The 25,786-nt window shown below is 44.9% G+C and overlaps 2 protein-coding genes across 22 annotated transcripts in view; one reads left to right on the top strand and one right to left on the bottom strand.

Annotated features, from left to right (window-relative positions):
• The window catches only part of gtf2ird1 (GTF2I repeat domain containing 1), a 193,908-nt gene that overhangs the window by 47,585 nt on the left and 120,537 nt on the right, over positions 1–25,786 (top strand). For 8 of the 10 annotated variants that reach the window (XM_068010158.1, XM_068010156.1, XM_068010159.1 and 5 more), the window contains 3 exons: positions 20,003–20,143; positions 23,880–24,021; positions 25,455–25,601. In XM_068010158.1, the coding sequence (XP_067866259.1) occupies positions 20,009–20,143; positions 23,880–24,021; positions 25,455–25,601 (424 nt within the window). In that variant the 5' untranslated portion in view covers positions 20,003–20,008. The remainder of the gene's footprint in view (positions 1–20,002; positions 20,144–23,879; positions 24,022–25,454; positions 25,602–25,786) is intronic. The other 2 variants (XM_068010162.1, XM_068010163.1) reach the window with 2 other exon arrangements.
• The window catches only part of LOC137346603 (uncharacterized), a 98,135-nt gene that overhangs the window by 66,587 nt on the left and 5,762 nt on the right, over positions 1–25,786 (bottom strand). For 6 of the 12 annotated variants that reach the window (XR_010968734.1, XM_068010170.1, XM_068010168.1 and 3 more), the window contains 2 exons: positions 22,980–23,254; positions 100–228 (listed from right to left, as the gene is read on the bottom strand). Coding sequence is in view for 3 of the 12 variants with exons in the window: in XM_068010176.1 (XP_067866277.1) it covers positions 22,980–23,184 (205 nt within the window). In the remaining 9 variants the exon portion in view is untranslated. Of the gene's footprint in view, positions 1–99; positions 229–685; positions 3,253–22,979; positions 23,255–25,786 lie in introns of those variants that run through there. The other 6 variants (XM_068010176.1, XM_068010169.1, XM_068010167.1 and 3 more) reach the window with 2 other exon arrangements.

Genomic DNA, 25,786 nt, shown 5'->3' with positions numbered 1-25,786 from the left:
AATAAACATCGAATTGACCACACTGAGCGGTGGTCTTAAAGGGCCAGGCCACATTAATAGCAAAACATTACAACTGCATTCCAATGAAAGGTCACAGACCTGAAACATTAATTCTGTTTTTCTCTCCACCGATGCTGCCAGACCTGCTGAGTATTTCCCGCACTTTGTTTTTATTTCAGATTTCCAGCATCCGCGTATTTTGTTCAGTACAGCTGTGCTCCAGATGGCCTATGGGAACATCAAGGGCAAACTGCAGTTTATATTGTAGTTGTCTAAAGGAAGCTGAGTGCACTATTCTCTCTTGGTGTGCAATTGGAAAATAGTGTTTGTGCAAACTAAACTAAACTAAACAAACAGTGAACAAGTATCTTTGCTCACACACATGTTATCTTACTCTTTCATGTTGGTCCACGAATGAAGTCATTGTATAGAGGCAAGGATGGAGGCAGTAGACCTTGGGCATACATGAGGGTCGGTGTTAAATATTTGCAGCTGATGAGTAGGGAGGTCACAGCAGAAACGGGACAAAGGGATGGTGGAGCAAGATGAGAGCTAATCTAGAATATATCTGAATGTGTGAAGGCTTTAAGGAGACTGTTACTGGAAATAACCCCCATCTAAATTCTCTTTCTTGCCACTTCTCCCCCCACCGCCCGCCACCCCCCCACCAACCCCAGCCCAGAAAAAGAAGAAAATATACGTCTTTTGGAAGAGAACTATTCTGGCTTGTGTTGGTCCTACCTCACTTCTGGTTGTCATTTAGCTCCAGCAGAGATTAGTCTCTTTCGCACTTCTGGATATCGGCTCCCCACCCCTGACATTCTTCAATTCAATTCACAGGGTCATTTGTCCAAATTTTTTCCATTTTTTTTGCTAGTTTAACCCTATTACTGCAACATTGACCCAGAGAAAATGAGATTAGTTAATCAATACTTTTCTTGGAAGGCCATGATGTTTCATCTTGAGGTGGGCTTTAAAAATTATGTATCGTGCTTTTTGTTAATGGCTTTCCATTTATCAAGGCTTTACCAATTTTTAGATGATAGTTAACCTTTCACAACTTGACTGTGTTGTGGATTAAACGTAGTGTTTTGAGTGAGTGCTGCTTGACCATGAGATTCTGATTTTAGATCAATGTTGCTTCATGCTAACAGGCCATCTTGTGTACACTTTCTATCTTCGATAGATCTTTGCTGTGGATTATCAGATTGGAGATAAATCCATACCCGATCCTAACCAACATCTCAGTGGACCGACCATTTTCCCATACTCTCTGGAGTTGCCGAATCTCCAGGATTGTCCTGGAGTCTCCCAGACAATGCTGCAAATGACCCAGGAGAACAGCTATAGGGAATTTGTACTTTTCCCTTTGTGACTTTGTTAAATCCTTTGTGTGCCGGTTAAGAAGAAGAACCCAGTCCTCGATGGCATTGCGTCATCTGATAAAACCTCCAGGAATGTTCGTTTGCTAGAATTCCAACACAGCCGCCATTTCCCATACACTCCCATTGTTTAAAATTTCTGATCAACGCACAAAATATTCCCAGTTTTGTTTGTCTACAATTCAATTAATCATCATCTAATTCAATCCTGAGACAATACATCTTAAACTGATAACTTACTGTGGGATGTTTTTCTTTCAATCACTGAAAGAATGATTAATGGGTTATATAAATGTGACCAATCAGACAATCACATAGAAATAACTTTTAATTATATTAGTCAATGACTATGTTTGTGACATTCCTGTCTAGTACTTAAGTGCAGCATGAACCCATTGAAGATGCATAGGGCAGCATCTCAGTTAAACAGTGGGCATTGGAATGTCACACAGATGTGCTAAACATTCCTCCAACTGTGATTTCAAGGTCTTTGGAATGTATGTAATCAAAGATCAGCAATCGGCTGTTTTTTTTTGCAGTCTTGAGAGAAATCCTCACCCAAGGGATCCAATTGTAAGTTGATAAAGATTCAGGTCATTCTAAATATGTTTTAGCTGCACTGTTAGGTGTGTCATGTTTGTTATTAGGGTTAATAACTAGTTTTGATTTTTCCGCATCACACGGTTAGAGCAGATTTCCAGTTTAATGCATCAAATCAGCAAGCACAGGAGATTATCAAATTTTTTTAAACTTTTCATTAGCTGGGATGATGGTAGGGGTGTTCCTCATACAGGAAGCACTGTGGCATCCCTTCATTAATTTCTTCAAGGTTAATATAAACTGTGTGGACTTCAGATAGTGGAGTATTCCATTTCTCAATGACACTAAGGGCTTTGAGTGACGATAGAAGAATACCTCATAGGATTTCTGTATAAATAGAGTTATTAATGGTTACAGATTCATTCTTACAAATTAAATAGTAAACAATGCTTCAGGCAACAGATTGTTCCTTTACTGTCCTCATACTCTCCAGAAAATGTCAACTTGTGGAGGGACATGGTTCACAGGGCCTTGTGCAAGTGGTTGTTGGGGCTGCTAATTGTGCTTTGCACGTTGGGGCCAAAACACACTACTGGGAGTCAACCTACAATGCAAGGTCAGCTCATTTACACAATGTCACATCATTACACACTGGGAGCACATTGGGGTTAAGGCTCAAGTTGTCCAGTATCTGCAGCTCTTATAATGTTGCTGATCACCCTTAAAACTGCACTGCTATTGAGGGGGAGATATGGTGGAGCAGGTTGATGAAGGTCCTGGCGAAAGAGGTTGTCCTTTCTGGAGCTACACCAGAGCCGATTGGATCAAGGTGACTGAAAAAGGCAGTGTTGGCTCATCTGTGCCCAATTCTGGGCACAAGCGAGGAAGAAACATGCTGGCCTCTGAAGAGTTGCTGAGATAAATGTCCTCATACTTTGCGCACTTTTACAGTCCTGCCTTTTATAATGCATCTGAACAGTATTTCACTGTCAGATTAGTAAAATTGTCAGAGCACATAGGGAGAATGGACAGCATTCTGGCAACTGTTCATAGTTTTCCACTTGCAGAGGCTTGCCCATGTTCTAGCAGGACACTCTGTATTGCTGCCCTGTTTTTGCCACGTGGACCATTAAATATGACATGCAACAAATGCTAAACCTGCAGCTGCACATCGATTAAGCTGGCCACTGCCTTGGTCATCTAGGTGACATGTCCTGATTCCAGCATCTATCTCTTCTCAATGCTTGCCTATTGTAAGCTGTGGCAGTGTTCGCAGACTGGAGCCTGGAGAAGGATCTGCTATTGTGGAGAGTGCCCTGGAAATTGTGACCTGGAATCAATAGTGAGAATGGATGAGAACAAATGGCTATGAAATGGAGGCTCAATTATGTTTGCACACTCTGACCTAATTGTCCACTTACCTCTTCCCACTTCATCTGACAAGCACATGTTTTTCTGTACAAAATCATGGGATTAATTCTTGCAACTGCATGCACTTACTGTCCATTTTTCTATTACATATTCAGGTGTCGACACCTATAAAGGAAACTGCAGTGGCAGGAGTGTGTAATTGCAGCGTGACAAGTTTACATGGATTGTTTCCATTATAAATGTGGGCATGAGAATTTATAATAGAAAGTGGTGACAGGAAGTGGTGTTGGGGAATGAGCCCGGCCAGCTGGTTGAAGTTTCAGTAGGGGACTACTTTGGGAATAGTGATCACAATTCCGTAAGTTTTAGAATACTCATGGACAAAGACGAGAGTGGTCCTAAAGGAAGAGTGCTAAATTGGGGGAAGGCCAACTATACCAAAATTTGGCAGGAGCTGGGGAATGTAGATTGGGAGCAGCTGTATGAAGGTAAATCCACATTTGATATGTGGGAGGCTTTTAAAGAGAGGTTGATTAGCGCGCAGGAGAGACCTGTTCCTGTGAAAATGAGGGATAGAAATAGCAAGATTAGGGAACCATGGATGACAGGTGAAATTGTGAGACTAGCTAAGAGGAAAAAGGAAGCATACATAAGGTCTAGGATGCTGAAGAAAGATGAAGCTTTGAAAGAATATCGGGAATGCAGGACCAATCTGAAACGAGGAATTAAGAGGGCTAAAAGGGGTCATGAAATATCTTTAGCAAACAGGGTTAAGGAAAATCCCAAAGCCTTTTATTCATATATAAGGAGCAAGAGGGTAACTAGAGAAAGGATTGGCCCACTGAAGGACAAAGGAGGAAAGTTATGCGTGGAGTCAGAGAAAATGGGTGAGATTCTAAACGAGTACTTTGCATCGGTATTCACCGAGGAGAGGGACATGACGGATGTTGAGGTTAGGGATAGATGTTTGATTACTCTAGGTCAAGTCGGCATAAGGAGGGAGGAAGTGTTGGGTATCCTAAAAGGCATTAAGGTGGACAAGTCCCCAGGTCCGGATGGGATCTATCCCAGGTTACTGAGAGAAGCGAGAGAGGAAATAGCTGGGGCCTTAACAGATATCTTTGCAGCATCCTTAAACATGGGTGAGGTCCCGGAGGACTGGAGAATTGCTAATGTTGTCCCCTTGTTTAAGAAGGGTAGCAGGGATAATCCAGGTAATTATAGACCGGCGAGCCTGACGTCAGTGGTAGGAAAGCTGCTGGAGAAGATACTGAGGGATAGGATCTATTCCCATTTGGAAGAAAATGGGCTTATCAGTGATAGGCAACATGGTTTTGTGCAGGGAAGGTCATGTCTTACCAACTTAATAGAATTCTTTGAGGAAGTAACAAAGTTGATTGATGAGGGAAGGGCTGTAGATGTCATATACATGGACTTCAGTAAGGCGTTTGATAAGGTTCCCCATGGAAGGTTGATGGAGAAAGTGAAGTCGCATGGGGTCCAGGGTGTACTAGCTAGATGGATAAAGAACTGGCTGGGCAACAGGAGACAGAGAGTAGCAGTAGAAGGGAGTTTCTCAAAATGGAGACGTGTGACCAGTGGTGTTCCACAGGGATCCGTGCTGGGACCACTGTTGTTTGTGATATACATAAATGATTTGGAGGAAAGTATAGGTGGTCTGATTAGCAAGTTTGCAGATGACACTAAGATTGGTGGAGTAGCAGATAGTGAAGGGGACTGTCAGAGAATACAGCAGAATATAGATAGATTGGAGAGTTGGGCAGAGAAATGGCAGATGGAGTTCAATCAGGGCAAATGCGAGGTGATGCATTTTGGAAGATCCAATTCAAGAGTGAACTATACAGTAAATGGAAAAGTCCTGGGGAAAATTGATGTACAGAGAGATTTGGGTGTTCAGGTCCATTGTTCCCTGAAGGTGGCAACGCAGGTCAATAGAGTGGTCAAGAAGGCATACGGCATGCTTTCCTTCATCGGACGGGGCATTGAGTACAAGAGTTGGCAGGTCATGTTACAGTTGTATAAGACTTTGGCTCGGCCACATTTGGAATACTGCATGCAGTTCTGGTCGCCACATTACCAAAAGAATGTAGATGCTTTGGACAGGGTGCAGAGGAGGTTCACCAGGATGTTGCCTGGTATGGAGGGCGCTAGCTATGAAGAGAGGTTGAGTAGATTAGGATTATTTTCATTAGAAAGACTGAGGTTGAGGGGGGACCTGATTGAGGTGTACAAAATCATGAGAGATATAGACAGGGTGGATAGCAAGAAGCTTTTTCCCAGAGTGGGGGATTCAATTACTAGGGGTCACGAGTTCAAAGTGAGAGGGGAAAAGTTTAGGGGGGATATGCGTGGAAAGTTCTTTACGCAGAGGGTGGTGGGTGCCTGGAACGCGTTGCCAGCGGAGGTGGTAGATGCGGGCACGATAGCGTCTTTTAAGATGTATCTATACAGATACATGAATGGGCAGGAAGCAAAGAGATACAGACCCTTAGAAAATAGGCGACATGTTTAGATAGAGTATCTGGATCGGCGCAGGCTTAGAGGGCCGAAGGGCCTGTTTCTATGCTGTAATTTTCTTTGTTCTTTGAAGTACATGGAGACATAGATTTTTTTTTACTGCATTCTAGCCATCGCTCTTCAAAGTGTCAAAAGTATTTTTTGTTTTAATAAACAAAGCTAGTGATTTTCTGCTGAATTTTCTGTATCTGAGGAGCTGCCATTCGAAACTAGGTACTTAGTTTCGACTTGATCTCAGAATGTGTGTATTTACAGCAATTAGACCTCAAAAGGAGAGGCAAGTTTCACACAGCCCCACCTTAGCAGTTGTCACATCGTATAGCGCTCCTGTCCTTATAAAATAGATCAAAGTCCTGAACTCCCTTCCATACAGCACTGTGGGAGTAACTGCACCAGATGGACTGCAGAAGTTCAAGAAGGCACCTCACCACAACCTTCTCAAGGGATGGGCAGCAAATGCTGGCCTTACCAGCGATGTCCACATCCCATTACAGATTTTTTTTTAAAATCATCCAGTTTATCGTGGGACCTGGTAATTTTGTAAATTGACTAGTGCCAGCACTACATCCACCCAACCTGGAATTTACTCCCCACTATTACTGCAATGAATGATTTTGTTCAGAAGAGAAGAGAAGGTTAAGAATTGGACTGAACGCTGTTCAGGCCCCATCATTACCTCAGCAATCTTGTCCTTTCACTTGCGTAGCTTAAAGAAAGCAAGGGTAGCTGGAAATAGTTTCAGTATAAACTATTTCCCTCCAATCCAGTCTAGGCAGTGTTCAATCCTGGGAATATTTCGACTAGTTGTTTGAAAGTCTGCTAATGTCCTCAGTATTTGCCTTTTCAAGCCTGGCAGCTTTGGTTTGTCAACTGATAACACTGTAGCGTGCCATGATGGTGCATCACTGGAGGAGGGGATGTGGCTGTGAGGGCGGGCAGGGGGAAATAAATTAGTTTGATAGCCAAATACGAAACCAAGAGACTTTTCTCTGAGGGTTAGTACTTTCATACCAATGTAATTGACCTCAGTATTGCTCAGTTGGGGAGGGTGGGTGGGGGTAGTATTGACCAAGGTCCCTGTTCCTGATCGCTACTCCGTGTCCTCTTCTCGAAATAAGTGTGTGTGAGTAAATGTGTTCTGCCAGAGCAGAATTGGCTTGAGTTGTGATGCCTCCCTGGATAATTAATCTGCTAATACTCCTGAATAGATGCAAACATGAAGATTAGGGACTTGGGAGCAGTACTTGCAGAAGAAGAGAAAGCTGATACAAAATGAAGGATAAAAAGAAAGCAGCATCCTGTCCATATACTTTCTCCTCTTATCAACAGCTCAGTGGGTAGGGACTTTATCTCACTGAATTAAAAGGGTTGGTTCTGAGAGAGGGTCCAAGTCCTATAGTTGTCGGTTTTATACTCATAAAAGATGTGTTTGAAGCCTGGGCTGGCTTAGCCTTGAGGGTTAAGCTAATGTAAGAGACCTTCTGTCTTGGGATGCATGTTTAGAGAGAAATCAAGTTGTCTCTTTGTTCTCAAATGACAGGAAGTGTAGGGAAATAAATATTCTCACTATTAAATGCACACTGTTATTTCATTTAACTTGTGTAAATAAGCCATCTATTAGTTTAAAACCTATGCCTGACTTTGATATAGTGCTTATTCAGTCTGCCTTCCATAAAGAGAGGAGAATTTGGATGGTAACATTGCATTCCAATACCAATGTGCAGAGTCAGGGTGTCCAATTATGATCCCTGCATCCTGCTATAGTTCCTCCAGATACTAGGGGCAGGAAAAGTTTCACTCTGGATTATTTGGTCTGTGAAGTCCACATATGGAAGTGACTCACTGCTGAATTTGAAGAAAATATAGACCAAAACGTATGATACTTTGCCACCAGTTGAAGGCAGTTCCATAGAATCATATAATAAAAGCAAAATACCGCAGAGGCTGGAAATCTGAAACAAAAACAAAAAGTGCTGGAAATACTCAGCAGGTCTGGCAGCAACTGTGTAGAGAGAAGCAAAGTTCACGTTTCAGGTCTGTGACCTTTCATCAGAACTGGCGAAGGTTAGAAAAGAACTGGGTTTTAAGCAAGTGAAGGGGAGTGGGGGAGAGCGCAAAGAGGAAGGTGTTTCATAGGGCAGAGGGAGATTAAGTAACAAAGCTGTCCTGGGACAAAGGCAAAGCGTGTGTTAATGCTTGTGGTGAAAGACAAAACATTAGTCCAGAGTGGAATAATGAGCAGCTGCTCATTTAATCTCTTGGAAATGGAGCTTCAGCAGTTTATTTAATCTCCCTCTGCCCTAATAAACACTTTCCCCTTTGTTCTCTTCCCCCACTCCCCTCCTCTTCACTTGCCTAAAACCTATTACATTTCTAACCTTTGCCAGTTCTGATGAAACGTTAACTTTGCTTCTCTCTCCACAGATGCTGCCAGACCTGCTGAGTATTTCCAGCTCTTTTTTGTTTTCATTCCATAGAATCATAGACAGGCACAGCACTGGAAGGTGGCCATTCGGCCCATTGTAACTGTGCTGGCTCAGGTTCAGCTATCCAATTAATCCCACTCCCCTGCTTTTTTCCCCGTGGCCCTGAAATTTTTTCCCTTCAAGTATTTATCCAATTCTCTTCTGAAATTTACTATTGAATCTGCTTCCGCCACCCTTCCAGATCGTCATAACTATAAGCAGTTTGGAGGCTGTCATTCTAGTCTGTCCCCAGTTTCTGGCACTACCTGTGATGCACTCTTAAAGTATGTGATAGACATATGGCTTAAGCATACTCCTCCTCATTGTACTGATCTAGGTTATCCTCAACATATCTGTCTCCGAATTACTGCCTCACAGTTTCTGTCTCCTGATCTCCACAGTTTGCATATTTATCTGATAATTCTGTCAGTTTGCTTTCTTGCGTAATCTCAAATAGAGTCATAGAGTCAGGCAAGTAATCCTTGTGTAAGTATTAAGCTCTGTCCCTGGGCTATTTATGAAGTATGGAATTGAGGACGGCGTGGAGGGTGCGGGGAGAGAGGGTGAAGTTATTGTGACTTGTGCGACGAGTCACACAATTGACTAAAAATTTATATGGGTCTTCGAATTCAGATTATGGCATCTGTGATCCGGCTCCAGGCATTTACACTGTTAAATCTGGTTTCCACAGACCTGTGGGAGATTTATTGATTCAGCTTCACTTTAAAATTCCTGAAAGGAGCAACCCTCCCTGTGAGGGAAGAAATAGTTTTCAAGGAATGAAGAAGCCATGCCAGAAGGAGTTTTTAAACCCTTCTCTTCCCACAGGGACACGTCCCTTGCTCTTTCCGCCCCAGCTGGGAATCACGGGTAGTGCCAACGTATCTGTTAGTGTTCTTTGGCACAGTGTATTGAGTACATGTGCCAATGCACAGGCACGTATTGGTAAATTCAGTGATGGAACTTCAGCAGCTTAAATTGGTGCATGTGTAAGTTACTCATTTTGGTTGTAAGAATAGAAATGCAGAATATTTTTTAAAAGTTGTGAAACTTGTAATTGCTGATGTTCAAAGGGACTTGGGTGTACTTGTACAAGGAACGCAGAATGTTACCATGCAGGTACATCAAGCAATTAGGAAGGCAAATGGTATGTTGACCTTTATTGCCAGGGGATTGGAGTACAGGAATAAGGAAGTATTGCTACAATTGTACAGGGTTTTGGTGAGACCACATCTGGAATACTGTCAGTAGTTTTGGTCTCCACATGTAAGAAAGGATATACTTGCATTGGAGGTGGTGTAGCGCGGGTTCACTAGATTGGTCCCTGGGATGAGGGGATTGCCCTATGATGAGAGGCCCTGGCAGGGGAGAGACCATGATCAGTGGCCTTTGATCCTGCCCCAGGTATGCTTTGAGTAAAATGGCTGTAACCAATTCTAGAGCTTCTGGCCAGGGAGTGCGTAACATCGTTTGGGTGGTGGTGAAGGACAAGGATGGAGATGCACCTGTGGACCGTAACTTCATCAAGAAAATCCTTATTGATTGCTCTGAATTCCACGCTGCGGACATCTTCCGCCTGCAGGACTTCCCCAGCAGTGGATATTTTGACGTGACTTTCAAGAACGTGGTGGGATGCATCAAGGTCCTGAAGGTGTTCAAAGAGAAGGGAAACCAGGTGCTGCTGTCCATCCTCACAGTGGAGCCGCTCTTCACACTGCCGTAACAACGTGACCGGGTGGTGACGATTCACCTCTATAACCCCCATGTTCCTGTCGTGGATGTACTCATCTTCCTCGCCAGGTACGTCAAGGTGGCCGGCAGCAACACTGATGTCGAGGACCCATTTGGGATTTGGACCAGCAAGCGGCAGTTTAAGGTGACCTCGACGGTCAATGCCAACGGAGCCATCATCCATCCTCCCTCCAGCTTCGCTATCGGGGGGAGTCGAGGCTTCTCGGTCTATGGGGGACAGCCTAGAGTTTGTCGCACCTGTGGCAAATCTGGTTACGTGGCAGCTAACTGCAGCACGGTTGTCTGCAAGAACTGCAGGAAGGAAGGCCATCAGACCAAGGGCTGTAAACAGTAAGTGTTCCAACCTGTGCGGTGAGGCAGGCCACCTCTACAAAACCTGCCCCAAACGCTGCCTCAGTTATGCTCAGGTGGCAAGGTCCAAGGAAAGGCTGGGAGAAGGAATGACAAATACATCTGGTGCTGGGAAGGAGACAAGCAACCTTCTCTGCAGCATGAAAAGTCTACCTGAGAAGGAGAAGAAAGAGGAAGCAGCTGAAACCAGCGATGCAACACCTACCCTGTGCCCGGAAACCCCTCCTCCACAGACAGAATCAATGGAGGAGGAGGCAGCAGATGGACAAACAGTCCAGTGGCAAGTGGTATAAAGGAAAACCACAAAGAAAAAAGCTCCAAAAACGGAACAGGCCAACACCCAAACCAGTGGCAAGCGTAGGCTACGGTCTGAGACAGACTACACAGCTCCTCTTCACTGGACGAGGAAGGACCAGAACGATGGCACCTGCAAAAGAAGCAGCAGAACTCAAAGGAGCTGGAAGATAAAACCCCCCAGCCCCTGGGCACTGAAAGTTGTGATGGGCCCAGCGCGCCCCAAACCCAAAGCGCCAAACCTAGCATCCCAGCTCCGGGACACCAAGAGTAACGACACATCTGGCGCACTCCAGCTCCGGGAAGCCAGGAGCAGTGATGTTTTCGAGGAGGAACAGAGGGGAAAGATAACTACAGCAGAGGACAGCCTAATCCTTGCTGCCTATAAGGCCCCCCGATGTCACCCCAGCGGAACAAACCCTGCATGAAAAACCAGGAAGGGTTTCTGAGCCCAACGAACGTGAAACAGCTTGCGTACACTATGGGTATGCAGGAACATCCCGAAGGACTGGGACTAGCAAGGACAAATGGTGTGTGAAGCAACAACTAACTTAAAAAATGGGTATAAGGATTGCTTCAATTAATGTGCGTAGCATTAAATCCACTACGCGATGTGTTTCAACCAGGACTACTTCGCCAAGGTCAAAGCCGACCTGCTGTTTCTGCAGGATTGTGGAATACCACACCTCAGCACCTACAGGCAATGGTTGCGATGGTGGTCCCACGCGCTATAGATCTGGTCTGGGGGTAATGATTCACGTTCCTCCAGCCTGGGTATTCTGCTGCGGGGAGGTAACTTCACCATCTCTGAAGTTAAGGAGGTGGTGGGCTGTCACCTCCTCGTAGCAGATGTAATGTACAACAATGCTCCGCTCCGGTTGATCAACATGTACGCCCCGGCTCAATGCAGTGAGCGGCTGGCCGTTTTCCAGCAGCTCCCACTGCTCCTGGCAACATCCAGACCGGTCATTCTAGGCGGTGACTTCAACTGCATCATTAACGCAGCTGGACGATCCAGCAGGGATGACAGCAAACTGGACGCTACGTCCAGATTCCTAATGGAAACAGTAAAAGATGCCAAGCTGCACGACGTCTTCAGCAACCCTGCAGATGGAGCGCAGCATAGATACACATGGTCAAGACCAGACGGGTCTGCCCGTTCCAGGATTGACTTCCTGTTTGTGTCCCGTGCTCTTACTGGCCGACTGTCACTTACAGGATGACCAGTGGGTTGGCAGGGGGACATGGAAGCTCAACGGTACACTGCTAACCCCAGAGAATGTTGAGGAACTCAAAAGGGATTACAAAGGTTGGAGAACCGTGAAACCCCACTTTGAGTCTCCAGTTCACTGGTGGGAGGCGATCAAGGAGAACATCAAGAGGTTCTTTATCTTCAAAGGTGTTCAGAGGGAGAGAGAGAGAGAGAGACAGAGGGAAATGTTCCGACTCCAAAATCTGCTCCGGATGCAGTCGATGGGGGTCGAGGTCAAGGAGGACCTTCGTGAGACAAAGAGCCAGCAGGCCTCGCTGTTTGCCTCAGAGGCCTCCAAGATCATCTTCCGGTCCAGAGTCTGCTCCATTGAGCAGGATGCTCGCGTTACTTCTTCCAAAAGGTACACCGAGAGCTCTGTGATCAACAGCCTGAAGGAAGAGGATGGCTCGGTAATGTCTTCACAGTCTGACATACTAAGGATCAGCAAATCCTTTTATGCTGGGCTGTATGACGTGACAGACAGCACGGCCTCCCATTCCTTCCTGTCATCTATCACCGAGGTCTTAGATGACAGCATGAGGGAGAGACTGGACAAGCCGTTAACTCTGGATGAGCTGACAAAGGCCGTCAAGTCCTTCGAGATGAGTAAAACTCCCGGAAGTGATGGCTTATTGGTTGAGTTGTATTCGGCCCTGTGGGACTGGGTCGGCCCGGACCTGCTGGAAGTATATGAGAGTATGCTCCTGGCTGGCAGCATGTCAGAATCCATGAGGAAAGGCATCATCACCCTCATCTACAAGCGGAAGGGGAAGAGGGCAGAAATCGGAAATTGGTGGCCCATCTCACTGCTTGATGTTGACTACAAGATTCTGTCCAAAGTCATCGCCAGTCAAGTCAAGTCAGCTCTGGAGTTGGTGATTCACCCTGACTAGACCTGTACTGTACCCGGCAGGAAGATCTCTGATAGTCTCACGCTACTCAGGGATACGATCGCCTATGTACGGGACAGGAGGGTGGACACCTGCCTCATCAGCCTGGACCAGGAGAAGGCTTTTGACAGGATATCGCACACCTACATGATGGACGTGTTTTCCAAAATGAGGTTTGGGGAGGGAATCTGCAATTGGATCAAACTGCTCTAAACTGAATCAGTCTGGAAGGCAAAGCAAATATAGACCTGTTAAGGCACAAGTGAAAAATGCAAGGCTGGATTGCATATACTTTAATGCAAGGAGTCTTACTAATAAGGCAGATGAATTGAGGGCATTGATTAGCACATGGGATTATGATATTATTGCCATCACAGAGACATGGCTAAGGGAGGGGCAACTCAGTATTCCAGGGTATAGAATCTTCAGGCGTGATGGGGGAGGGGATAAAAGAGGAGGTGGGATTGGACTGTTGATCAAGGAGTCAATTACTGCAGTAAGGAGGGATGATATCTTGTGTTTCTCAAATGAGGCCATATGCGTAGAATTTAAGAACAAAAGGGGGGCAATCGCTTGACTGGGCATGTACTACAGGCCTCCAAACAGTCAGAGAGAGATCGGGAAACAGATATGTAGGCAAATCTCAGAGGTATAAAAATAATAGGGTAATAGGGGATTTCAATTTACCTAATCTCAACTGGGATAGTCTTAGTGCAAAAGGCTTAAAGGGGGAGGAATTCTTAAAATGCATATCGGAGAGTTTTTTGAGCCAGTACATAAAAAATCCTACAAGAGAAGGGGCGGTACTGGACCTAATCCTGGGGAATGAAGCCTGGACAAGTGGTAGAAGTGTCAGTGGGGGAGCTTTTCAGGGATACTGACCATAAAGCTAAGATTTAAGATAGTTATGGAAAAGAACAAAGACGGGCCAGAAATAAAGGTACTGAATTGGGGGAAGACCAATTTCAATTTGATAAAACAGGATCTGGCCAAAGTGGACTGGGAGCAGCTACTTGTAGGAAAGCCTACATCAGACCAGTGGGAGGCATTCAAAAAGGAAATAGTGAGAGTTCAGGGCCAACATGTTCCCATTAAGATCAAGGGCAAGACCAACAAGTCCAGGGAACCCTGGGATGTCAAGGGATATAGAGGATTGGATAAGGGGAAAAAAAGGAGGCTTATGTCAGATTCGGAGCATTGAAAACAGCAGAGGCCCTAGAGGAGTATAGAAAGTGTAGGGGGGTACTTAAAAAAAAAAGTAATTAGGAGAACGAAGAGGGGACATGAAAAAACATTGGCGGTCAATATAAAGGAAAATCCTAAGGCGTTTTATAAGTATATTAAGGGCAAGGGGATAACCAGAGAAAGAATAGGGCCCATTAGGGACCAAAGTGGCAATCTGTGTGTGGAGCTGGAGGACATAGGTGAGGTTTTAAATGATTACTTTTCATCTGTGTTCACGATGGAGAATGACGATGTAGGTGTGGAGATCAGGGAAGGGGATTGCGATTTACTTGAACATATTAGCATTGAAAGGGAGGAAGTATTAGATGCTCTAGCGGGCTTAAAAGTGGATAAGTCCCCAGGCCCAGATGAGATGTATCCCAGGCTGTTGTGTGAGGCAAGGGAGGTGAGAGCAGGGGCTCTGACACAAAGTTTCAGATCCTCTCCGGCCACGGGAGAGGTGCCAGAGGACTGGAGGACAGCGAATGTGGCACTATTATTCAAGAAGGGTAGCAGGAATAGACCAGGTAATTACAGGCCGGTGAGTCTAACATCAGTGTTTGGGAAACTATTGGAAAAAATTCTGAGGGACAGGATTAATCTCCACCTAGAGAGGCAGGGATTAATCAGGGATAGTCAGCACGGCTTTGTCGGGGGGAGATTGTGTCTAACTAACTAGATTGAATTTTTCGAGGAGGTGACTAGATGTGTGGATGAGGGTAAAACAGTTGATGTAGTCTACATGGACTTCGGTAAGGCTTTTGATAAGGTCCCGTATGGGAGATTGGTTCAGAAGGTAACGGCCCATGGGATCCAGGGCAATTTGGCAAATTGGATCCAAAATTAGTTTGGTGGCAAGAAACTGAGGGTAATGGTCGAGGGTTGCTTTTGCGAGTTGAAGCTGTGACCAGTGGTGTACCACAGGGATCGGTGCTGGGACTCTTGCTGTTTGTATTGTACATTAATGATTTAGACATGAATGTAGGAGGTATGATCAGTAAGTTCGCAGATGACACGAAAATTGATGGTGTCGTAAATATTGAGGAGGAAAGCCTTAGATTACAGGACAATATAGATGGGCTGGTAAGATGGGTGGAGCTGTGGCAAATGGAATTTAATCCTGAGAAGTGTGAGGTAATGCATTTTGGGAGGACTAACAAGGCAAGTGAATATACAACGGATGGTAGGAACCTAGGAAGTACAGAAGGTCAGAGGAACCTTGGTGTACTTGTCCATAGATCATTGAAGGTAGTAGCACAGGTAGATAAGGTGGTTAGGAAGGCATGTGGGATACTTGCCTTTATTAGCCGAGGCATAGAATATGAGAGCAGGGAGGTTATGATGGAGCTGTATAAAATGCTAGTTCGGCCACAGCTGGAGTACTGTGTACAGTTCTGGGCACCACACTATAGGAAGGATGTGATTGCACTGGAGAGGGTGCAGAGGAGATTCACCAGGATGTTGCCTGGGCTGGAGCATTTCAGCTATGAAGAGAGACTGAAAAGGCTAGGGTTGTTTTTCTTAGAACAGAGAAGGATGAGAGGGGACCTGATTGAGGTATACAAAATTATGAGGGGCATTGATAGGTTAGACAGGAAGAGACCTTTTCCCTTAGCGGAGGGGTCAATAACCAGGGGGCACAGATTTAAGGTAAGGGGCAGGAGGTTTAGAGGTTATTTGAGGAAATATTTTTTCACCCAGAGGGTGGTTGGAACTTGGAACGCACTGCCTGAAGTGGTGGTAGAGGCAGGAACCCTCAACATTTAAGAAGTATTTAGATGAGCACTTGAAACGCCATAGCATACAAGGCTACCGGCCAAGTGTTGGAAAATGGGACTAGAATAGATAGGTGCTTGATGGCCGGCACAGACACAATGAACCGAAGGGCCCTTTTCTGTACTGTATGACTCTATGACAAACATCAGTAGTGCAGTCTCGATCAATGGGTGGGAATCAGAAAGTTTCCCGATCCAATCTGGAGTTAGACAGGGCTGTCCTGTCTTCCCTGTCTTCTTTGATTTCTGTATTGAACCCTTTGCTGAGTCTATTGGGAAGGATGTGAGCATAAGAGGGGTGACAATCCCAGGCAGCAGAGGTACTCAGGTTAAAACCTCCCTGTACATGGATGACGTCGCCATCTTCTGCTTGGATCCGCTGTCCGTTCGCAGACTCGAGCAGCTGCGAACAGTTTGAACTGGCCTCGGGAGCCAAAGTTAACCACGGCAAGAGCGAGGCCATGTTCTTTGGGAACTGGGCTGACCGATCCTTTGTCCCTTTCATCGTCGGTTCAGACTACCTGAAGGTGCTGGGGATATGGTTCGGAAGGGCCGGGACGTGCGCCAAAACCTGGAAGGAGCGAGTAGCCAGGATAAACAATAAACTGGGCATGTGGGAGCAGCGTTCTCTCTCCATTGTGGGTAAGAACCTGGTCATCAGGTTTGAGGCACTCAAGTTGCTGTATGTGGCGCAGGTCTGGCCCGTACCCCACTCCTGCGCCGTGGCGTCATCCGAGCCATTTGCCGCTTTATCTGGGGATCCAAAATGGACCGGGTCCGAAGGGACACCATGTTCAAACCTCTAGATAAGGGCGGGAAAAATGTACCCAACGTCGCCCTCATCCTGATGACTACTTTCGTGTGCGGCTGCATCAAGCTGTGCGTAGATCCCCAGAACGTAAACGCCAAGTGTCACTACGTGCTGAGGTTCTATCTGTCCCCGGTGTTGCAAAGGATGGGTCTGGTCGCATTGCCGCGGAACGCTCCATCCAGTTGGACTGTGCCGTACCACTTATCCTTCATGGAAAAGTTTCTGCGGGAAAACACCTTTGACCACCAATCCACCAGGCAATGGTATGCACGGAATGTCCTCGAGGTCCTATGGGAAAAGGAGATGGTGGATCCTGTCGGATGGTTCCCCGAGCAGACGGTCAAAGTCATTTGGCAGAATGCCTCATCACCAGAACTTTCAAACAAGCACCAAGATGTAGCTTGGCGGTGGTGAGAAGAGCCCTCCCCGTCAGATCCTTCCTGCATGCCAGGAGTCTCACCCCCTCCGCGCAATGCCTTCGAGGTGGCTGTGGTGGGGAGGAGACTGCTGCCCACCTCCTTCTGGAATGTGTCTTTGCAAAGCAGGTGTGGAAAGAGATGCAGTGTTTTTTGTCGCGGTTCATCCCAAGCAGCTCTGTAACACAGGAGTCTGTGCTCTACGGGCTGTTCCCAGGAACGCACACCGAGACAAACATCAACTGCTGCTGGAGGACCATCAATTTGGTGAAAGACACTCTTTGGTCTGCCTGAAACTTGCTGGTTTTCGAGCGCAAAGAGTTGTCCACGACCAAATGTTGCAGACTGGCACATTCCAAGGTCCAGGACTACGTGCTGAGGGACGCACTAAAGCTTGGGGCAGCCGCAGCAAAGGCTCAATGGAGAAAGGCCACTGTGTAAGGTCCTCCTGCCATAGTGAACCGAGGGGCTGGAACCTGTGTAAAACCCCTTGGGCTGTACACACCAAAATATTTTTTACTATGTAATACCAATGTACATTGCATTTAAAATGGAGTGGCAAGAATTGTGAGGCACTTAGTGTTTTCTGTATCGAAGAAATCTGATCTCTATTGTACTTCCCAAAATGTGAAATTTGAACTGTTTTGTCATGTGTTTTTGCAAATTTTTATGAATAAAGTAAATTTTTTGCGGAAAATAAAGAGGCTGAGTAATTGGGCCTATGTTCTCTGGAGTTTAGACAAATGCGACGCTATCTCATTGAAACAAAATTCTGAAGGGGCTGGATAGGGTAGACACTGAGATTGTTTCTGCTGGTCAGGGAATCTAAAACATGGGCACAGTCTCAGGATAAGGGGCTGATCATTTAGGACTGAGATGAGGAGAAATTACTTCACTCAAAGGGTTGTGATTCTTTGGAATTCTCAATTCCAGAGGGTTGTGGATGCTCCATCATTAAATATATTTAAGGCTGGGATAGATAGATTCGTGGTGTCTCAGAATCAAGGGATATGGCGAGTGGGCGGGAAAGTGGAGTTGAGGCCGAGGATCAGCCATGATCGTATTGAATGGCGGAGCAGGCTCGATGGGCAATATGGTCCAGCTTCTGCTCCTATTTCTTGTGTTCTTATGTACGTCTTCCTGCTGGGAGGGCAGGATGGCCCGTGCTTGCTGATATACATTGGCTCCTAGTCCACCAAAGCCTCAGATTTAAAATTTTCACCTTTTGTGTTCAAACCCCTCCATGGCCTTGCCCATTCCGATCTCCGTAACCTCCTCCAGCCTTGCAACCCTCCAAGATTTCAGAGTTCCCTCAATTCTGACTCCTCATGCAGCCCTGGAATCCCTTCCTAAACTCTTCCACCTCTCTCTGCTCTTTTAGGACATTTCTTAAACTTTATTTCTTCAGCCAAGCTTTGGGTTATCTGTCCTAATGGCTCCTCCTTTGGCTCGGTATAAGTTTCTGTCTGATTATGCTCCTGTAATGCACCTTGATGTTTTACGACATTCGAGGCAGTATATGAAAGCAAGCTCTTGTTGATCGGTGAATTTACCCTATCATTTCTTCTCTTCATGTACTGAATGGTTTAATTACAGACCATGCAAGTGCTTTTTGTTGCTGTGATGATCACCTGAAGCCCATTAATTGGTTAAACGAGCATTGTCGCCCATGAAAAGTAGCAGAAAACCTCTGTACTGTTCAGTACTGCATAATGTGCTGATTTAATCACATAGGAAGGTTACAAAGTAACTGTGCATGCACTCCTCAGATATTACAACAGGGGTGATTTCCCTTTCAGAAACTGAGTGTGAAGGTGACTCATTTCAAGATTGTTGGAGCCCAAGGCTGTAGATATTTCTAAATAGATTATTTAAAAATCATTATTCCCTAGATGACAAGGCTCCAAGGGCTGTCGTATTTTGATTTTAATGAGGGCCGATACATAACTCCAGTTACTTTATGGAGTGGTCTGGCTTCCTGAGTTTAACATTGTGTTGTTGATTATATTGGTGTGTGTGTGTGTGTGTGTGTGTAGTGGGGCGGGGGATTAGTGAAGCACAGTTTGGGGGGAGGGAAGGTTTTGTTTCTCTGAAGGAGTTGACATTGGTGATGGGAAAGATAAATGAGATAACAGTTCAGAGATGATAAGGGCAGTGATCCTTTGTCAGAACTGTGTACAGTTAATCTACTTCATGTTTTTTCTTTAAAAATCCTGCACTGTAATACAACTCCTGATGGGGGACTCTGCTGAAACAGTTTCTACTACGCCTCAGCAACACCCCCCCCCCACCCCCCGCCCCTCCCCCCCACACTCCAGTAAACTGAGCCAATCCCTGAGCTATACAGATCTTGGCAGGGCTAGGGGGGAAATCATTTGGTGTTCCCACTTCTCACTATTCGGGAATGCGTGCGAATGGGGGTCGAGAAGCTGCTGGGTCAAAATCCTGGAACTCCCTCCCTAACAGCACTGTGGGTGTACCTACCTCACATGGACTGTAGTGGTTCAAGAAGGCAGCTCACCATCACCTTCTCAAGGGCAATTAAGAATGGGCAATAAATGCTGGCCTAGCCAGCGTCGCCCACATCCCATGAAAAAAAAAGCTAACCAGAGGCTGTCAGAACTGTACCTCAGCAATGAGTCAATGTCCCAAAGAAAGAGGGAGGGACAAATTGGCAAGAAGTTTCTAATTCTGTTACATTAGTATACATGACTTGATGGTTACCTTGGAGGTCATTTGCAGCATCAATACATTTTCAAGAGTAGGAAATGACGTGTTCGGACCACAGTATCGACTGGCACTTAGTTTGCCAGTGATTTGATTTTTGAACCTGCACCTAGCCTGATCCATTGTGGTCTTCATGCAAGGCAATGTAGTGATACACAGGAAAGGCCTCAAGTTTCAGTAATGGATGCCTTACTGTTGTTATCTGTTTCCACAGGTAAACATGGCACATATAGGGAGTCTGGAAGAAGGAGCCAGGAGTAATAACTGTCACGAACAACTACTTAGGTGTGGCGTTCAGAGCTTCTCAGACAAGAAGGACATTATCACCAGTTTGGTGTCTGCCTTGGACTCAATGGTCAGTGCAATCTGCTCCAGTAGGAAAGCCTTGCCTGATGAGTATTGCCTCAGTTCTGGTATCATCCTTGTGAATCTGTTTAGTACCTTCACCAGTGTCTCTATCTTCCTTATAAAATGGAGACCAGAAATATGCACAGTACTCCAAGTGTGGTCTAACCAAGGTTTGATATAGGTTTAACATAACTTCTCTGCTTTTCAGTTCTATCCCTCTAGAAATGAACCTCAGTGCTTGGTTTGCTTTTTTTATGGTCTTAATAACCTGTGCCGCTACTTTTGGTGACTTATGTATCTGTACCTGTAGATCCCTTTACTCCTCTGTCCCATTTGGACTCCCATTATCCAAGCAGATGTGGTCTCCTTACTCCTACTTCTATTTCTCTCAAAAATACATCAAAAATTACATATCTTGTAACATGATTAAACTTATCTGTAGAATTGTCTTGTATATTTCAGCACTTTGAGCCATTTTTGACTCTGAGGCCTCAACGTCTTTGAAACTCCTAGAAGCTGAGTTCCTTCCCCACCCCCCCCCCCCCCCCCCCACCCCCCAACAACACTGAGAGCAGGAGAGATTTGCCCAAATCGATTCCTGGCAAGCACCTGTGCCTACATTTCCCATCCTGCTGCAGTATAAGCAGGTGTCCTGTACTCACTGAGAAAGCCTGAAAACTCTCAACGTTCTGAGAGAGAGGAAGAACAGTTATAAACTGAGTTTGACTTTTCTTAAAACTTCGAAACAAATAAGGCAGAAAATATTGAAGCTTTTTGAACTAAGGTCTGAGACGATAAATATACTGACAGCGAGAGGAAGGGGATTTTCACCATCACCACTTGTGCACTAAAGCAATGGAACAGATCACCTGCCCCTTATAGAGAGACACGAGACACCTACTTTCTGTCCATTGGACTCTCTTCTGTACCCTCTCCGAGGCCTTCCTAAAGAGAATTGAACACACTATTCCAGCTGTGGCTTAACCAGTGCATAACTTCCTTACTTTTGTACTCTATTCCTCTGTTAATAAAGCCAAGTATCCTAAACACTTTTATTCAAGTTTTCTCAACTTGCCGTGCCACTTTTAAATATTTCTGTCATGCACTCCCAGGTCTCTCTCTTCTTGTATCCCCTTTTAAAATTGTTCATATTGCCTCTCCCCATTCTTCCTACCAAAATGTATCACTCCACACTTCCCTGCATTAAATTCCATCCTCCATGTGTCTGTACATTTCACCAGTCTGCCCAGGTCCTCCTGAAGTCTGTCTATGCCATCCTGAAGTCTGTTACTATCCTAGTCATTGTTTCCTAGATTTCCAAGTTTCATATCATCTGAATAGCCAGATCCAGGTCATTAATACAGGCCTGAGCAGTAGAGGCACACAGGTTTTTTTAATGTTTGTCAATAAGCAGTGGTACTGGAGATGAGCTGTAATTACAGCTAATGATTTGGTAAGGCAAAAATTGATGATGGGTGCAAGGAAATGGCTAAAATAGCACAAAGGCAAAACACTGCGGATGCTAGAAACCTGAAATCAACAGAAATGCTGGAAATACTCAGCAGGTCTGGCAGCATATGTGAAGAGAGAAACAGGGCAAATGTTTCAGGTCAGTGACCTTTCATCAGAACTTGGCTAAAGTAGCCATCAATTGTGGAAGATACTTTTCTCATTGTCTGTTTCCATTCCCGCTGGCACTTTGATTGTAATTAGCAGTTTCTTTCTGCCTCTCCCAGTGGTCTTAACATTGAGCGAAGTTTCCGGCTGGCTTTATAGGGAGTTAAGAGTGCCAATAATCTCAGTACTTTAAAATGGGAATTGGATTAAATTGCCAGGAAGCAGAATACATGCTCATGGTATAAGTGGTTGAAATTAACCAGCAGGAAGCTTTCTTCATTCTTAGGCAAGTGTAGAGAGATAGAATGCCACAATTTAAAACATAAGGCTGAAAGGTGTTGACGAGTAGAGAAAACGACAGTTCTGCCGGTATCCTGGACAACATTTGTCCCTCAGTCAACAACTAAAACAGATGACCTGGTGGTCATTTATTTCATTACTGTTTGTGAGATTCTGCTCTGCACAAAGTGGCTGCGCGTTTCCTACATTACAACAGTGACTACATCTCAGGTGTACTTCATTGGATATAGTGCTCTCTGGGACATCCTGAGGTGAAAGGCGATGCATAAATGTAAGCCTTATTCTTTAACTATAAAAATGTATTCAGGGTGTGATGGAATCATCAAAATGGAATCTCCACTGATATACCAAAAGTGATGTTATGAGAACTCTATTACTAAATAGCATCTAAAATGGTACTGTGCTATGTATTTGCCTGTCGCATTTCCTGTCGCGTTAGGTGCTGCACTTAATTGTACACCAGAATCGCAGGCAGATTTCTATGTCACACTTGGACCTGGTTCACAAAAAGAAATTGATTTCAAATAAAGAGCAACAAATTCCAATGAAGAGCTAGGGCATGCATGAATTGAATGGGAGGAAAGCATGTAAACGTCGAATAAGGGAACTGCTGTTGATGTATGAAAACAAGTGATGTACCAAGCAGTCAGCAGAAACAAAACACAGGAGGAGCTGAACCAATCAAATCACTCGCAAAATGTTGTCAAGCTTTGAGCCGCCATCTTGAATTTCCTCCAGCTCCAAAATTACCAATAAAAGTCATTTAAAACAAGGCATTCTCAAATAATCAAATAATTCTGCCAGTCCTTTATCAGTGATCCCTTGGAAATGTTTCCTCATGAGAGGCCTAATCTTGTATCTAATGCTAGAACCTAAATTTAGAATATTTGCCTGAAATCTGAATTATTGGGTTGGGTTTTGCTGACCTGTTTTTCTATGAATACTGCGATTCCTCCTGGTGTTTGGTATCCATATCAATAACAGGAAGCCCCTCCCTTTCTTTGTCTTCAGAGTGCGGGTTAAGGGACCTTTCTGCGTCGAATCAACGTTCCCACAGAATGTGCAGAACTTGCTGCTTGGTAAGCAGAGTTGCTTTCCCAGCCCAGGAGCTAGGAGTGGAAATTCAGGCATACGTCTCCCACGGTTTTCCTACTGAGGGAATTCTTGATGTGTGGTCCCAGTATGCAAAGCTGTTTGCTGTCTGTAAAAAAAAAAGTTACAATTTACCGCAATATCAACAGCAAAAATGAAATGAAATTGTTGGAAATGCTCAATAGACCTAGTCAGCATCTGAAAGACAGAAAAGGTTAAAATTTTAGATAAAGCATGAACTGTAAATTCCAGCTTATCTTTCATTTTCTCATGGTGGCTTTTCCAGCAATTTCTCCTTCTATTTTGGATGTCCAGATGCCTCGGCATCATAAGAACAGAATTAATGATCTCAAAGACAAATAACAACTGCTGCCTGCAAGTAAAAATTATTAATTGTGAAATGCAACGAGGGAACATTAGAACTGGATTAGGCCTTCCAGCCCCTCGAGCCTGTTCCGCCATTCAGTTAGATCATGGTTGATCTGTATCTTAACTCCATTGATTCTTGCCTAACAAAAATCTATCATCTCAGTTTTGAAATTTTCAGTTGACCGCCCCCGCCGTCAGAGTGTCAATGGATTTCCGAAGTCAGATAATGGAGATTTCTTCTATGTATTAAACATCTTGAGCATTGGATAGCTGTACTTTCTTTCACAGACCCTGTATGTTAACTTTCTACTTGTATCTGGTCCAATCCAGACACTAACCTCTTTGTGATCTTTTGCATTCTGCAGTGCACAGCACTCTCAAAGTTAAACACTGAAGTTACCTGCATTGCTGTTCATGAGGAAACCATGTTTGTTCTGGGAACAGAGAAAGGGAAATTGTTTCTAAATGCCAGGAGAGAGCTGCAAAAAGAATTTGTCAAATACTGCAGTAAGTTTACACCACTCAGTTACTGTGTGCTGGGGCATCTCGAGCTGCTGTGTGAGCTTCTAGTGCTGACACAATTGACTGAATGGTGCCCTTCCTTCTGTACTAATATTTCTATCATTCAATAAAGTCCCACTCCACTTGAGTGCCTCACCCTGGCTGATCCTTCAGTATAGTGCAGAGGGAGTGCTGCACTGTCAGAGGTGCCACCTTGAGGGTAAGACATTATGCCAAGGTCTCACTTCCCTCTCAGGTGGACATAAACGATCCCATGGCACCATTCGAAGAAGAGCAGGGGAGTACTAATGGTGTCCTAGCCGACATTTATCACTCAACCAACACCACCACCAGCAGATCAACTGGCTGTTCATCTTCATTGCTGTTTCTGGGACCTTGCTGTGCACAAATTGGCTGCCCCATGTGCACGATAATAATCGTGACTACACTTCACTCGCAGGGTCGTGCTTTGGGACATCCTGAAGGGCTATCTAAATGCATGTCCTTTCTTAATAAGGAACCCATACGGATTTTTGTATTGAGTATGGAATCTGTTCAGAGGCTGGGAGAGAGCACTTAATGCTTCATTTACTTTGCATGAAGGATTTGATTGTACATCTTGACTAATGTGGTGTCCATTTTGTAAATGGTCCCAGGTGAACACTCAAACTCTGAATTCTTTACAGTTAGAGTAGGATCATTTCCAAATGCTGAGCACAAAATGGACACAGGGCTCCACTCCTGGATCCCACAGGTGCAAGGGCAAATTATATGCTGAATAGAAGCATTATTAGTAATAGCCTGGGACGATGGGATTGGCTACCTGCCCCCTCAGGTGAGGTGGAGAAAGTCAAATGCATGTTTTTTTTTTAAAACAAGGAAGGAGAGAATCCTGGTCAGTGAGAAGATGAAAACCAATATTTTCAGGTGTGTGCAGTGTGTGTTTGGATGTGGGTTTATTATTTATTTCAATCATATCATTAAGGGGAATTGCTGAGGTAGTGCCCTGGAGAGGGATGATCAACTGCAAATCATCCAGCTCCTTTTTTCTTCAGGGGCAATGAAAACAGAGGCCTGAACACAAGCCGTCAGTCTCCTCTTTCAATGAGGAGAAGAGAGCGGAGGAAGCATGGATGCTCCATCTTCTTGTATTTAGGGTGGCTGGGGGAGGTGCTTGTGGTTCTTGCTCAAATTTTTAGTTTAAATAAAGTTTAAAAACAAATTTATGGCTAATACTATCGCACCACCACCAAGCTTAAAACATTGATCTGAAATTCCTCACTCTCATATTTTAGTGCACGCACGAATCTGTTCAAAATGAAAAGGTTTAAGCTTCAGCTGAATATGGCAGAGACCGAATCTTTGGACCAACCGCACTGTGCTTTTAGAATTGTCGCCTGCCCTTCATCTGTTAACTAAATCTCCACCTTATCCGGCAGCAAACTGGAATGCACAACTACGGGAGATGGAGATGTTGAAAATGGTGGCAGAGAATGGCCGGAATGTTCAAAAGGACTCACCAGATCCCATGGCTGACGTTTATGTCCTGCGAAAGATGGTAGAAGAAGTGTTTGCTGTGCTTTACAGTAAGTGTGTAGAATTTGTGGGATTGTTTACTGTACACTGGGGGAGGGGTTTGTGCTAGACTTTGATGGAGGGTTAGATGTACACAAAGCAGAGGACACCGCACCAGCATAAGAGCATAAGAAATAGGAGCAGGAGTAGGTCATTCAGCCCTTTAAGCCTGCCCCGCCATTCAATAAGATCATGG

Source organism: Heterodontus francisci, chromosome 30 (genome assembly GCF_036365525.1).
Source record: "Heterodontus francisci isolate sHetFra1 chromosome 30, sHetFra1.hap1, whole genome shotgun sequence".
Taxonomy (NCBI): domain Eukaryota; kingdom Metazoa; phylum Chordata; class Chondrichthyes; order Heterodontiformes; family Heterodontidae; genus Heterodontus; species Heterodontus francisci.
The sequence above is the reverse complement of the archived record's forward strand: the minus strand, read 5'-3'. Positions and strand labels throughout refer to the sequence as shown.